The sequence below is a fragment of the Vombatus ursinus genome, unplaced genomic scaffold, assembly GCF_900497805.2.
Source record: "Vombatus ursinus unplaced genomic scaffold, bare-nosed wombat genome assembly UNPS02010788.1, whole genome shotgun sequence".
In the NCBI taxonomy this organism is placed as follows: Eukaryota; Metazoa; Chordata; class Mammalia; order Diprotodontia; family Vombatidae; genus Vombatus; species Vombatus ursinus.
In genome coordinates, this window is record NW_020950566.1 from 3,394,140 (window position 1) to 3,408,042 (window position 13,903).

The 13,903-nt window shown below is 34.9% G+C and overlaps 1 protein-coding gene across 3 annotated transcripts in view; it reads left to right on the forward strand.

The window, feature by feature from the left end:
• ING3 (inhibitor of growth family member 3) overlaps window positions 1-13,903 on the forward strand; it is a 50,410-nt gene that overhangs the window by 35,070 nt on the left and 1,437 nt on the right. For 2 of the 3 annotated variants that reach the window (XM_027855185.1, XM_027855188.1), the window contains 6 exons: window positions 2,687-2,758; window positions 4,898-5,017; window positions 5,353-5,510; window positions 6,016-6,206; window positions 7,565-7,757; window positions 12,690-12,728. In XM_027855185.1, the coding sequence (XP_027710986.1) occupies window positions 2,687-2,758; window positions 4,898-5,017; window positions 5,353-5,510; window positions 6,016-6,206; window positions 7,565-7,757; window positions 12,690-12,728 (773 nt within the window). The remainder of the gene's footprint in view (window positions 1-2,686; window positions 2,759-4,897; window positions 5,018-5,352; window positions 5,511-6,015; window positions 6,207-7,564; window positions 7,758-12,689; window positions 12,729-13,903) is intronic. The other variant, XM_027855186.1, reaches the window with a different exon arrangement.

A 13,903-nucleotide genomic window follows, 5' to 3' on the forward strand; every position in this document is an offset into this window, starting at 1 on the left:
CAAGACCTACTTCCAGAAACCTTAGTATTCTCTGCACATTTGAATAACACTAAACCTGTTTGCAACATTTTGACACTTTTTAAAAAATTCTAATGACAGCCATAAATAAAGTTGTGAGTATTCCAATTCCACTATATATGGGCTAATAAGGTTAATAAAGCTATCTTCATGAGAACAAAGAAGTGTAACACCAAAGTGAGTTAAGCTATACTAACAAATTCACCTGTCTCGCCCTTTATTACAATTTCATCTGAAGAAACAAAAGGCAAACACAGAAAATCCTTTTAAAACTACCATTGATTATAAGACAATTGAACATCTTGTAAAGGATAAAATAGCCCCTTTGTGGTTCTATGTGCAAAAATGATGCTGTTTCCTCTTTCCAAATCATTAAGCTCTAATTCCCTAATGCTTTCTTTCTTTGCAAAAATTTAGTCTTCTAACTTAGGAAAGTAGGTAAACATTGACAGAATTTGTTTTTTAAATTGTTCCATTATTGGTGCAAATATAGGCTACTCCCAATATAGGCAGCCCTTCTAAAATGAGATTTTTTTTTTTAAAAAAAGAAAACAAATGTATAGCCATACCCTAAAAAGAAAAGTGGTGTAGGTCAGTCTTAGAATCAGAAATGGAGGCTTTTAAGTTCCACCCTTGCTTTGTGATCCTGGACAGGTTATTTAACCTCTCAGTGTTAAAGCATTGAGGGGTCCTTCATCTGTGTGGTGTTGTAAACCCCTTTGACAGGCTAGTGAAGTCTTTGTATCTTCAGAGTAATATTTTTCAAATGCATAGAATAAAATACATGGGATTACAAAAGAAATACATTTTAAATACAAAATACATTTTAAAAAAAGCACACAAATTCCTGGACCTCAAATTCCAGGACCTCCTGGGGTCTCAGAACCCCTGCTCTAAAATTACAAGTGGCAGGAAGAGTATGGAAGCATTGGTAGAAAGTTCTTAACTGGGAGTGCCTCTCAGCTGAGAAATCACATAACTAGTTCTGATCCCAATATAATGAAAAACAATGACATAAAAAAAAACTTATCATGTCAAAATATACTTAGTGTACCAGACTAGTTTTTACATTACTTTCAATTGAGATAAAGACTTTTTATTCATTTTTGTCAAAATTGCTTTCTTTATTTTATCACTTGCATTGTTGCCCTCTCATTGAGGTGATGGTTATATGTTTCTTTCATATTTTGTACAAGCGAGATTAGAGCTCAGTGTGGCACACATTTGGGCCAATACAGTATTTTTCATTGTGGCTCTTCTCCCTTGCTTTTCAAATAGAAAATAACCTAACTTTTTGTCCTTGTGAAAGTGAAGAATAACACATCTTATTTTGCTGAGCAATGAATTCTCTTTCATATAGTAATAATAGCCATGAGATCCTAGAATTAGAGCTTGAAACTCTAGTATAACCTCATTTTAAAAATGAAGTAGGATTTGAACCCAATTCGTCAGGACAGCCCCCTTGCTTTTTCTGTTAGGTCAGGTTTCCTTGTATAGATTTGAACCTAGTTCATCAGACAGCCCCCTTGCTTTTTCTATTAGGTCAGGTTTCCTTGTATTTCCTGGAACCATAGGTTTTTTGCCTTAAAAACTCTTACAGTCAAGTAGCATTTGGTTGAGATTTTTTTTTGTCCATCAGCATTAATGAGTTTATAATTCAAAGTTCTGTTATATAAGAAACTCCATTTAGCTAGTGTAGTACCACCCTTCTCCAATATAGGTTTCATCTATCTATAACCTAATAGACATTCTGTCAGAAAAAATTTGTCACTCTGTAACCAATCTGGTAGTGAACCTCTCTTAATTTGGCCTCAGTCTTTCTAGTATGATAGAACCTGCCAGAACTTATGCTCCATTGGCAGGCTTTCGTGTTCTAGGGTCACCTCTAGGATGAGATAGTGGAGTAGGATTGTAGTGGAGAAATAGGTTTAAAAAGTTCATCAAGTCACTTACATAGCAACCTTTTTTTTTTTTGCAGATTAACCAGCAGTCTATATGTATATTTTTTTGCCTAAGGAAGGTCATAAGAATTAGAGCTGAAAGTGATGTTAGAGATTATCTGGTCTAACCCCAGTTATGCTTAATCAAACTTAATAGTTTTTAAAGTTTTTCCCCATCAGCTGACAGAGGAGTAAGCTGGGGTCCAGAGAGGTTCAGTGATTTCCCTATACTCACATGGGCAGTTAAGTGTTCTAGGTGGAATCTGAAGCCAAGTCTAGTGATACCAAATCCAGGGTTCTTTCAGGAGACCAGTGGTGTCAGACTTAAATAGAAATGACTTAGAAAATTACAGAATACCATTATCTGTGTTACATTGTTTTGTTTTGTTTTGGTTACACATTTCCCAGTTACATTATAATCTGGTTGAGTTGAGTTTGATCTCTCTTCAGTATATCATGATACAGTGTTTGACTACCATGTTCTTCATCATGTACCTTTGTAATTTATTCAGAGCTGAGGATGGCTCAAAGAAAATCTGGGAAACTAGTAATAGTGTGGATGGTGATGACTCTCAATTGGACAAGGCTGAACTAAGTCTCAACACACATGGATTAGAGTTTGGCAGTCCAGGTGGATGGGAAAGGGAAGGACTTAATCTCTATAGCTAGTAACTAAATTGTCAAATTCTATGGTAACTTACTGCTTTATTTCTATATCTCTTTTTTAGGGTCATTGGAATTAGACACTCCATCACAACCAGTAAATAACCATCATGCTCATTCACACACACCAGTGGAGAGTAAGTTTGGGGGATTTATTTATTTCATTGTGCTTGAAATTTTAATATAGCTTATATATAATGTGAAAATTGAAACCCATTCTAATGCATTGGTACTGTGAGTTTAGAAAACTTTCAGTAATGAGCTATGCACATTTTCTTGGGAAACTAATCATCTTGCCTATTATCCCACTGCTTTCATTATCAGCATGTCTTTTGCCCTGGGCATTACCTCCCTTTCAAACTATTACCCCAGCCATTACTGGGGTAAAAGATTAGAACAACCTTTTCTTCTTCCTCTATTCCTCCTCCTCTTAAATACTCATTTTTTAAACACTGTTCTGCAACTTTAGAGTGAGTGGTCAAAGAGGACAAGTGGGTAACTGCAGAGAGAATAAGTTGTATTTCCTCCTTAGAAGCAATTTGTCAGGAAGAAAAATGACAGCATGACTCTCTAAATTCTGGGTAACATTATACAGAAGAAAGCCCCCTTGTCTTACGTGTAAAGGAGTGGCACACCAAGTGACCGTCTCAGGATAGTTCTTGAGTCATTTGAAACCCCTTCAGGTATGAGAGGCAGCAGGGCATAGGGCCTGGAGATCTAGCCTCAAAGCCAGGAAAAGACCACAGCTCAAGTCCCAACTCATACCTCTCCTTGCTGTGTAATCCTGGGTAGGTCACTTTACTTCTCAGGATCCTGTGCAGAACTCTCTGAAACCAGAAACTGCAGAAAAGGTGATAGATGACCTGCTTTGGTAGAAGAAGTTTCCTCACCCACCTCCACTATGAAATCATAGGACCCATCCATTTTTCTATCTATGGCAGTAGAAAATATAAGATCAAAAAGTAAACTTTCAATGAACAAAGAAACATTATTGTTTTCTTGCTATTTCTTATCTGTCAAGAAAATAAGATGCCATGTTTCACAATCACCTCAGTCCATCAGTCAACAAGCATTTTCATGTTAGGCTGGATACAAAGAGGAATAACTCTCTCTGCCATTTTGGGGCTTACAGTACAGTGGTGGATGGCATGGAGGAACAGCATGAAAACACAAATATGTGAAAACAAATATTAAAGTAGAACAAGAAAATTTTGGGGAAACCCCTAACACAGCTTGGGGGGTGGTGAGACATCAGAATGGTTTCATTTAGAAAGTGGCACTTACCTTATTCTTGAAGGAAACTAAGATATTTTAAATGCATTCCAGGCACAAATTAAAGCCATTACAAAAGTGCATTGACAGGAGATAACAATGCTATATGGGAAGAACGGTAAGAAAAGCAGTTTAGCTCGACTCTGGTGTTAGTGAAGGGAAGAGTAATGTGAAATAAGACTGGAAAGGTAGATTGGGGCCATGTTGTGAAATGCCAATCAGAGAAACTTCTATTTGCCTGCTCCAGGTAAATAGGGAACCACTGGAGTTTTATGAGTACCAGAATGACATGTCAGACCTGTTTTTAGGAAAATCACTTTGGCAATTATCCTCCATTGGAGGATGGATTGGCGTGGGGAGACACCTGAGGCAGGGAGACCAGTTAAGAAAATGTTGCAAAAATTTGAGACATGTTTGTGGGTATGATCTAGGGCAGTGGATGAACTAAGAAAAATTCTTTTTGATCCTCAATTCAAAGCCTACTTTCTATGCGAAACCTTTCCTGAACCCCACCCACTGAGGTCTTAGTACCTTATCCCCTTCAGATCATCTTGTATCAACCTGTGTCTCTTTGTAATAATGATAGCTAACATTTATATAATGTTTCCATGTGCCTGTGCTAAGCACTTTATAATTATTATCACATTTGATCCTTACAACCCTGGGATGTAGGTGCTATTATTATCTCCATTTTACAGATGAGGAAACTGAAATAAATGGAGGTTAAGTGACTTAGCCAGGGTCACAAAGCTAGTAAGTATCTGAGGCCAGATTTGAACTCAGGTCTTCCTGGCTCTAGGCCTTAGCACTCTTATCTATTGCACCACCTAGAGACCCTTAGTATATGTTGTTTTCTCCCTTTCTACACAAGATTATAAGACCTAAGATTTATAACTGAACTGAAGTACTTCAGTCAAAGTTCTATTTGGAAAGAACTACTCTCACTTTCCCTGACCATAGTTTACCAAAATTTAAAAACCAAGTAATTCTTCATTCTTATTCAGAAAGGAAGTATAATCCAACTTCTCACCATACTACAACAGATCACATTCCTGAAAAGAAGTTTAAATCTGAAGCTCTTCTATCCACTCTTACATCAGACGCCTCTAAAGAAAATGCACCAGGTAATTTTAATTTCTTAACTATAATTTATGAAATTTCTCTAAATTTATTTTAAGCCTGAATTTTAAAAAATAGGATTCTAGGCAGTTTGCACCTTGTTTAAAAAATGCCATATGTTTTACATGTTATTATTACTGGAGAAAGCAAACAGAAAAATTTCATTCTCCTTGGAATTCCATGACACTTTGCTTAGTCAACCCAATTTATCTTGACTTTCTTTTAATTAAGCAGTATTGTCTTTGCATTTATTGATTACTGTCTAAATGGGGAAGGAATATTTTTTATCTCACTGAAATTATACTTTCTTCAATTACGTTTGTGTTTTAATTTCACCTAGGATGCCGAAACAATAATTCTTCAACCTCTTCTAACAATACTTACAATGTGAATTCTTCTCAACCGCTGGCATCCTATAACATCGGCTCATTATCTTCAGGAACTGGAGCCGGGGCAATTACCATGGCAGCAGCTCAAGCAGTTCAAGCCACAGCCCAGGTAAAGGATAGTTAGACATGGGAACAGGACAACAAATATAATAAAATATAAATAAGGTTGAATTCCTTTAAATGAAAGAAATTATGTTCGGTCCAATAGATTAGTTCATTTGAAATAGTTTTATATCTAATTTTCTTGGGTAACGTTAACAAGGTAAGCTTGCAAACCATTACAGGTTTGGAGATTGTAAGATGATGATTGGAAAATGTACTAGGATTGCACTTTTGCTTTTGTACCCTTTTTGTATTGGGTTTTTTTTTTTGTAGTTTTTGAGGTTGTTCATCCCATTGCAGATGTTGGCACATTTGCCCAGCTTAGAATTTACAGACTTTTTTTTTAGTGCCTCTAGTAAGAAGATAAGTGCATATTTTCATGACTGTATGATGTCTACTTTTTAATATTCAGATGCATTAGTTTTACCTATAATAAGATGAAAGTTAGCCAATACAAGGGAAGTAATATTATAATGATTATATATTTTAATACTGTCAAATATCTTTTTTAGATGAAAGAAGGTAGAAGAACATCAAGTTTAAAGGCTAGCTATGAAGCTTTTAAGAATAATGACTTCCAGCTAGGAAGAGAATTTTCATTAACTAGGGAATCAACTGGCTATTCTTCATCAGCATTGGCATCTACATTAACTCAGACCATAAGTTCAGCAGCAACAGACTCACGGAGTGGTCGAAAAAGCAAGTACGTTTTTTTGTTTTTATTTTTGTCTTAACTAACTTTATTTGTTTTAAAACAAATCCCCAAAAGCATCTTCTCTGGGAACCATACAACCTGTTTATCTGCATTTTTAAGTAGTGGTATAGACTACAAAAGTACTGGACGGGAATAATTAGTAGGGTAATTCAGTTTAGGATTGTTGCTTAACTTTTATTCCTGTTCCTACAAAGACGATGACATTTAGGGGTAAGATGTACTTTGGACATCCCAGTGGAGATGTCATGAAGGCTATTGGATATGGGTCTAGAGCTCAGAGAATTCAACATTGGGGACAAATATTTAGAAGTCATCTGCATAAAATTGATAATTGAAGCTATAGAAGTGAATGAGACTGCCAAGGAAGAGACTATAGAAAGAAGGGGAAAAAAACCTAAAACAGACCTTTAAGCAACATTCATCCACATTAAGGGAGTTAGGAATAAAAGAAGGAAGAGAGGCTGAAGTACACTGAAGGAACAGTTACAGGTAGAAGAACCAGGACTGTATAGTTAGAAGGAGAAAGTATCTGGTAAGAGAGGGTGGTCAGCAGTGTCAAAAGCTATAAAGAAGTCATAGAGGATAATGACAAGGGAAAAAAGCCAGATTTGTTGATTAGGAGCTCATTGGCAACCTTGCTGGGTTTAAGGGAGGATATGGGGAAATTAGAAGCATTAGATTTATTCCATTTCTTCAGGAAGCTAGGGGACTAGAGATGAGATTGTAGCTACAACATCAAGGGAGGTCTTTTTTTTAGATTGGGATGAAGGGGATAACTATCAGAGTAAGGTCCTAAGGAAGGCAGATCATAGCCATAGGGGATAACTACCTCTTTCTGGTGGTTCCTTCTATTGGTTCTAATTCTTTCTTACAACATCACTAATGTGAAAATATGTTTAATAGGAATGTATATGTATAGCCTATATCAGATTGCGTGCCATCTTGGGGGGGGGAGAAAAATTTAAAACTCAACAACTTGTGGAAGTGATTGTTGATAAATCAAAATAAATTAATTTTAAAAAAAAGAATAGAAGAGGGGAACTGAGGGAGTTTATATCAGATAGCCTCAGCCTTCTCAGTAAAGTGGGAGGCTCAGTCACTAATAATTCAGCAGCCATAAAAAGCAATTCAGTAATGATAAACTACTTTTCAAGAGTCTTTATCCATCTTTTTTTTCCCATTCCATAAAATTTTTCTTATATTTGAAATAGTTTTTTTAAATTACATATTAAAAGTAAACACCATGTAATATAATCAGATTCTTTCCTTTCAGGCATCTATATAAAAATTCTTTAGTTGACTTTTCCCTTGATTATCTATCAAATAAAATTGTTGCTATTTTTCAGAAACAATAACAAGTCTTCAAGTCAGCAGTCTTCGTCTTCCTCTTCTTCTTCCTCTTTATCATCATGTTCCTCGTCATCAGCATTAGCACAAGAACTCTCTCAACAAACAGCCGTGATACCAGAGTCCGATTCAAATAATCAGGTTGATTGGACTTATGACCCAAATGAACCACGTTACTGTATTTGTAATCAGGTAAATATCCAATATACTCTTAATCCAGATCAAGTGAAAAACAAAACCAACTTAGAAAACTATTTTATTTTTAAAAAACTCCGCCTTCCCCTTCTCCATTAATTTCTTCTATTAGTATATCCTTTCAATCATTTCCCTGAAAGACTTTGGAGGATGCAATTGATTCTGGATTTTAATGCAATATATATTGCAGATCTAGTAAACAGGTATAGCTGTGTAAGCAGAAGGCATGAAATTACACACTAAAATGAATGAGTTGGTCGTTTGAGGCAAGGAAACCCTTTTTTAAAAAATAAAATTCATATTTACCCTTTCATGAGCTAGAAAAATTCCAAAAGCAAATATACTTAATTGTGTACATGCTTTTTATTTTAATGTTTATTTATTCCTTATTTTGTTAGGAGGGAGAGTAAACTAGGCTGTGAAAGTGCAGAAATGCCACAACCAGAAGCTCCTCTGCTGAATACTCAGTTACTTAACCTGAAACTTTAGGGGCAAATATAAAAACTTTATACTTGCCCCCCAAAAAGTAACAAACCTAAATAATCTCCTATTTTGTACATTGTAAATGCATGCAGTGATACCTACTTCACTTATTACAGTTTTCATCAGCTTGCTAAATATTCTGTTTTTACTTAGTCTATACATGTGAATTTGGGAACCGAGGCTCTATGTTATTCTACTTTTTTAATAAAATGTAAAAATTATTTTGCATACAGATTTTAGGGTTTCATTTTTCATATTTTATGAGTATAAATACTTGTTGAAGTGCTATGTTCTTAAAAGTTCATAGTCATTTTGAACTATGGACCACTTTCCCATAGAAACAATATCATAGAAGGTACCTAGATTCCTAGTGTCTGCTAGTTCCCCTTCCTACCCTTCTAAATTCTTTTTAAGTATATAACATAACCAAACTGTAGATCTGAACTACTAGAATTATAGAAATGAACTTTCATAAAAATGTTTCTATGAGAAAATGTATTCAGATTGCTTACTGAGGAAACCAGGAATCTGTAACATCCATTCCCACAGTGGGAGCAGTTACTTTCCCAGTTCCATGCACAAAGTTGTGGCTTTGTGGTCAGAGGCAAAGGCTAAGAAACAGGGGTCTTCTTGACCTGACTCCTTTATCTCATTTCTTTTCTTTGAAAGACCTGCTTTCCTTTCCATTGTCACCACCTGTTTTTTCCAACCAGTATTCTTCTCCTCTGATCCATTACAAAACAAAACAAAATTTCTCCTATTCTTCTGTGCGAAACACACACACACACACACTCCACTTTGGAGGTTTTTTTCTAAGAGTATTTCTAAACCTCCTTCCTTTAGATTTTTTTTCATTAATTCCTTTGATGTTCTTGACCTTTTCTTCTTCCAAATGAATTTTATTATTTTTTCTAGTTCATAAAATAGTTTTTTGGTAATTTAATTGGGATGGTAGTAGATTAGTTAGGTAGAATTGTCATTTTTATTATATTGGCTCTCTTCTGCTTTTTTTTTTTTGTCTTTGTTTTTGTTTTTGGTGAGGCAGTCGGGGTTAAGTGACTTGCCCAGAGTCACACAGCTAGTAAGTGTCAAGTGTCTGAGGCCTGATCTTCTGCTTTTTTAAATATTTTTTGCTTACTACTGTAGGACTTGAACTGACCATCTGTTATTACTGATTGTTACTATATGATCAACCCATCTCATAAATGTCCTGGATAATTGTTTATAGCCTTTCTAGTGTGCAAGAAATAGCAATGCCTACTTAGACCAAATGCATTTTCTGTTGCCTTTGTGGTCACTTGCTGTTGTGATTTTAAGATCAAGATTTTCTATGATTTGCAACCATATCGCTTCACTAGAATAATGCTAGCATTTAAAAAATGAGTTAGTAGAGTACACTTTTTTCAGCACTGAGCAACTTAGAATGATTAAAAGTGCTACATTTTCTTAGATTCAATCTAACCTTATCTGATCCTGTTCAGTTTTTTATCCAGCTCATTGTCAACTGGATCCTCTGCCTGACATGTACACACTGATAGATTAAGTAATGGGCCACCTGTCTAATTATGCGTCAGTATCTGGGCAATATCTATTCTCCATCCATTTATTTTTTTCCCTGAATGAATTGCTAGGCTGTTTTTTGGTTTTGGTTTTGGTTTTTTTGTTTTTGGTAATCATCAGTTCCATAAGAGGCCCAGTATTCTGGTGTGTAATACAAATCAGTACAAAGTCATCCACAGACAGAAGCATCTGCAATACCTTACCATAGATCAGAATTCTTCTTTTGTTAGGACTTTGTATGAAACATTCTCAGTGAGAGCAATGTGAACATCTTTTCATAAACATGTTGTCTATTTCATTCATTCTTCACTTGTTAATGGTTGAACAGTTTACCTGATTAGTTGCATTTATTATAGAATTTTGCATAATATTAAGTCATACACAGGAGATACCTCGTTGGAGGAGAATCTTTTGACACTTTCACCATACCAAGTTATATTTCACCAAACCAAATATATTTGGGTATTTTTGGTGATTAATAAACAGTGAGATATTTTAATATCTACATTGTGCAGTCAGTTTTGTGACTGAAGCTATAGTTTGTTATAAAGAGTTATCTGTGAAAACCTGCCTGATCAACTCTCATATTTTCACAGAGGACGCTCTTGATGTATAAATAGATCATCCTCAAAACAGTTTCATAGAGATAGGAAAACAGATTTGTGTATTGGTAGTTAATATCTTCTTTACATCTTCTTTTTGGTAATAATTCTATCTGTGGTCTTTCCTATTATTTTGTAGTATTACAGTCTTTGGGATCTTGAAAATTGATTTCTGAGTTCCATTAAAATTGAAGGTTGGCTTTCTTATGTATTTATTCAGGTCAAACTGTCCTTTCTGACTTCATCTCCCTAAGTATGTTTTTCACTTGCTCACATAACACATCATTTACTGAGGTGACAGAGTTCAGTTTTGATGGTTTCATTTACCAAGGAAGTTGATCACTTTAGAAATGCTGATAGATGTGTTCCACTTCACATCTATTTATTGTCCTTCTAGTTTCATGTTTGAATACTCAGTATAATCTGATTTAATTTGGTCTCATGCTAAGCTTTTTACAGGCCAATTTTCCCTTGAAGTTTAGCCTCTAAGGCAGTTTCTGGGCTGCTTCTTGTGCAGCTTTTACATTGTAAACCTTAGAAACAGTAATTGCCAAAGTTGGTATCCTTATCTTTGTCCATTTCCCTCTTTTTTTTTTTTTAGACTAATAGCTTGTTTAAATAGGTCAAATGAAAGATTTTATAATTATATTCAATTTTTTTCATTCTTATCTTTTATTTAATCGGGTGCTTTTGTTGATCTTTGTTCTAACCAATTATTAATTTTATAGTACACAAGACAGTGGATTCAGAATGATTTCCATATCAGTAATTAAGCATTTTCTAGTCAAGATGTAGTCAGTTTCTTTCTTTTTTTTTTTTTTTGTGAGGATGTTTGATGCTCTAGCATCTTCCACTTCCCTTCTTAAAGAAACTATTTATGATATGCTGGTGTGAAGTTTCTGCATAGTCTCCTAGCCTTTGTCTTTTTTCATTTCTTGATTCCAAACTTCATTTTTTCAGAATTTTTTTTTACCATCTTGCCTATGCATACTTTTGCATTGAAGTCATAGAATAGCTGGGCATGGGTTAACCTTTGTTAAATGACTTTGTCCAATTTTTCCTAAGTTTCTTTACTGCTTCATCTTGTGTAGTAAATGTTGTTTTATAAACTGGAATTATCTTCATGGTGATCAGTTTACTTATGCTCGTCATGAGTACCATCAAGACAAGATGATCAGATATGCCATAAAATGTCTTTTCTCATGACTTTGAGTACACGATAAAACCATTTCTACTAACTCCTATAATTAACCTATCCAAGGAGAGCTTCTGAACCAATCTTCTATTGAACTATAAATTCTTTATTTCTTCTCATTTTGTTTATAGTAAGACTTTCTGCATGAATAGGATTAATTCCAATGTTTATCAACTTGTTCGTTATTGAACAAAAATCTTACATTGCATACCAACAGTTATACTAGTGTTTGTAGATGATCTAAAAATTCATTCTTTCCAATTGATCCTTGCTTTTTCTGTTATATTGCCATGACCACTGTATATATGGAGATCAGGGCTTTTTGTGTTTTTGTCAGTGTCATAGGTCATCCTAGCCAAAAGAATTCATCAACTGGTGACCACCCATTTTGTGATGACCTGTACTTAGCTAAGTTGATCTTCTGACCAAGGATAGACTCTCTTATCAAGACTGTATTCAAAGCCTTTCCCACCTTGTAGTGCTGGTAGTGGTTCGGAGGTAATCTCCAAAGAAAAGTTTCTCCTTTGTTTAGTTCTCTGTCTCCTCTTCTTCTCTCCCCAGACCCAGGTATTAAGGCACCTTAAGGATTAAAATTTATATACATTTAAGAAGAACAGCATTGTTAGGCCAGAGCTGAAGAGTAGAAGGACCTCCAAAGATGAGTGAGGGTGATGAGATGGGGTAGGGGAAGGTTGTTAATAGAAGTGGGAAGGTAGTGAAAAAAATCTTCCAGAGATTTACCATCTTTTTTCCTTTACTGATGTCATTCTTACCTCCTAATCCTCTACTGGCCCTGATGTAAGGTGAGAGGCAAAGCATAGGTTGGAATGAGTAGTTTCAGGGAGCAGTAGGCTAAGAGGACGATGGAAAGAGGAAAATCCCAAGCTATGGCAATAGAAGCAGAGAGAAGAGGGAGAGGTCACCCAAGTGGGGTGGCCATTTATATGTGAGACTCATATAATTATTTGTAAGGTATTGTATAAGAAGTATATAAGTTAGGGATTACAAAGATTAAGTGTATTTTGAACATTCAGAGTATTTTTGTTAGGTATTTGTTATATATTCACATTTAATTTTTTTTCTAATTAGGTATCCTATGGTGAAATGGTAGGATGTGATAACCAAGATGTAAGTATCAAAATTACATATATTGGAATGATAGAAAACATAGACTTCATAGTATTTGAAGTTTGTCTTTTAGTTCTGTGATATAGTCTCAAAACTGTGTTTACATACCAGAGAAACAAGTTTTTGTTTGTTATTAATTTGGGGTCAAAGAAATTGAAATCAATCATCAGGCATTAATAGCCTACTGTGTTACAGGCATGGTGCTAGGCACTGAGAATATAAAAACAAAAGAGAAATGGTCCCTTACCTCACATTACATCCTATTGGGGAAGAATGCATGTACATTTATAGGTATTTACAGATTATATACCAAATGAAAACAAAGTGAATTTTTGCATGTGGGGGAGGTGAATGGGGAAGGCTCTAGCTGTATAAGTTTATTATGGTTGTTGATGGATGCTTTTGTAATGTTGGAACATTCCAAAAGTAAATAATGTTCTTAAATTTACCCTTAAATTTACCCAATATTAAAATGTAATGCTGGTTTTATAACTTCTGATACCTCTTTGTCCCAAAAGAACCTTGAAAAGGAATGCTTTAGAGAGTGTTTGAGGAAATTCTGGATATCTTTGAATTACATTCCTCTTCCATTAATTAAATTACCATCTGTAAGACAATGACACATACTGTCTTACAAATGATGAACACAAATGTTTGTTTTCTAACTTATGTAAGGCATTTGGGATATAAGGATAGATACCACACTGGCCTTAAGGAAGTAGAGACATAGAAGTTATTTGTTGATTTATTTTTAAGATTTTTGAAAAAGAGTCTTTTCCATAAAAAGGGAGCCTGTTTTGGATTTGGTTTCATTAAATGCTGAGAAAACAATATTTATCGTCCTGGTACTTTTGTTCTACATGCCATTCTTCTTGTCTTTTGTTATTATTCAACTATAGCCAGACCATTGAATTTTATAAAAGTGGCAAGGAGGAATAATTAAGTAGTCATACAACAATTCTAGTAATGAAATCAAATTTGAAATTTAGAAGACAGCTTGAGATTAAGAGGAAAATGATGATTCAACTTTTACATTTTATTATATCTCTTCATCCCTTTTGCGTTTTAGAGAGTAAGGAGTAGGCTGAGAGGTCACTAGCAACATCTCTTCTCCTTCCCAGAATCACTTACCTAGCCATGATTGGGTTCTGCCAAAGAGTTTTATTGTATTATTT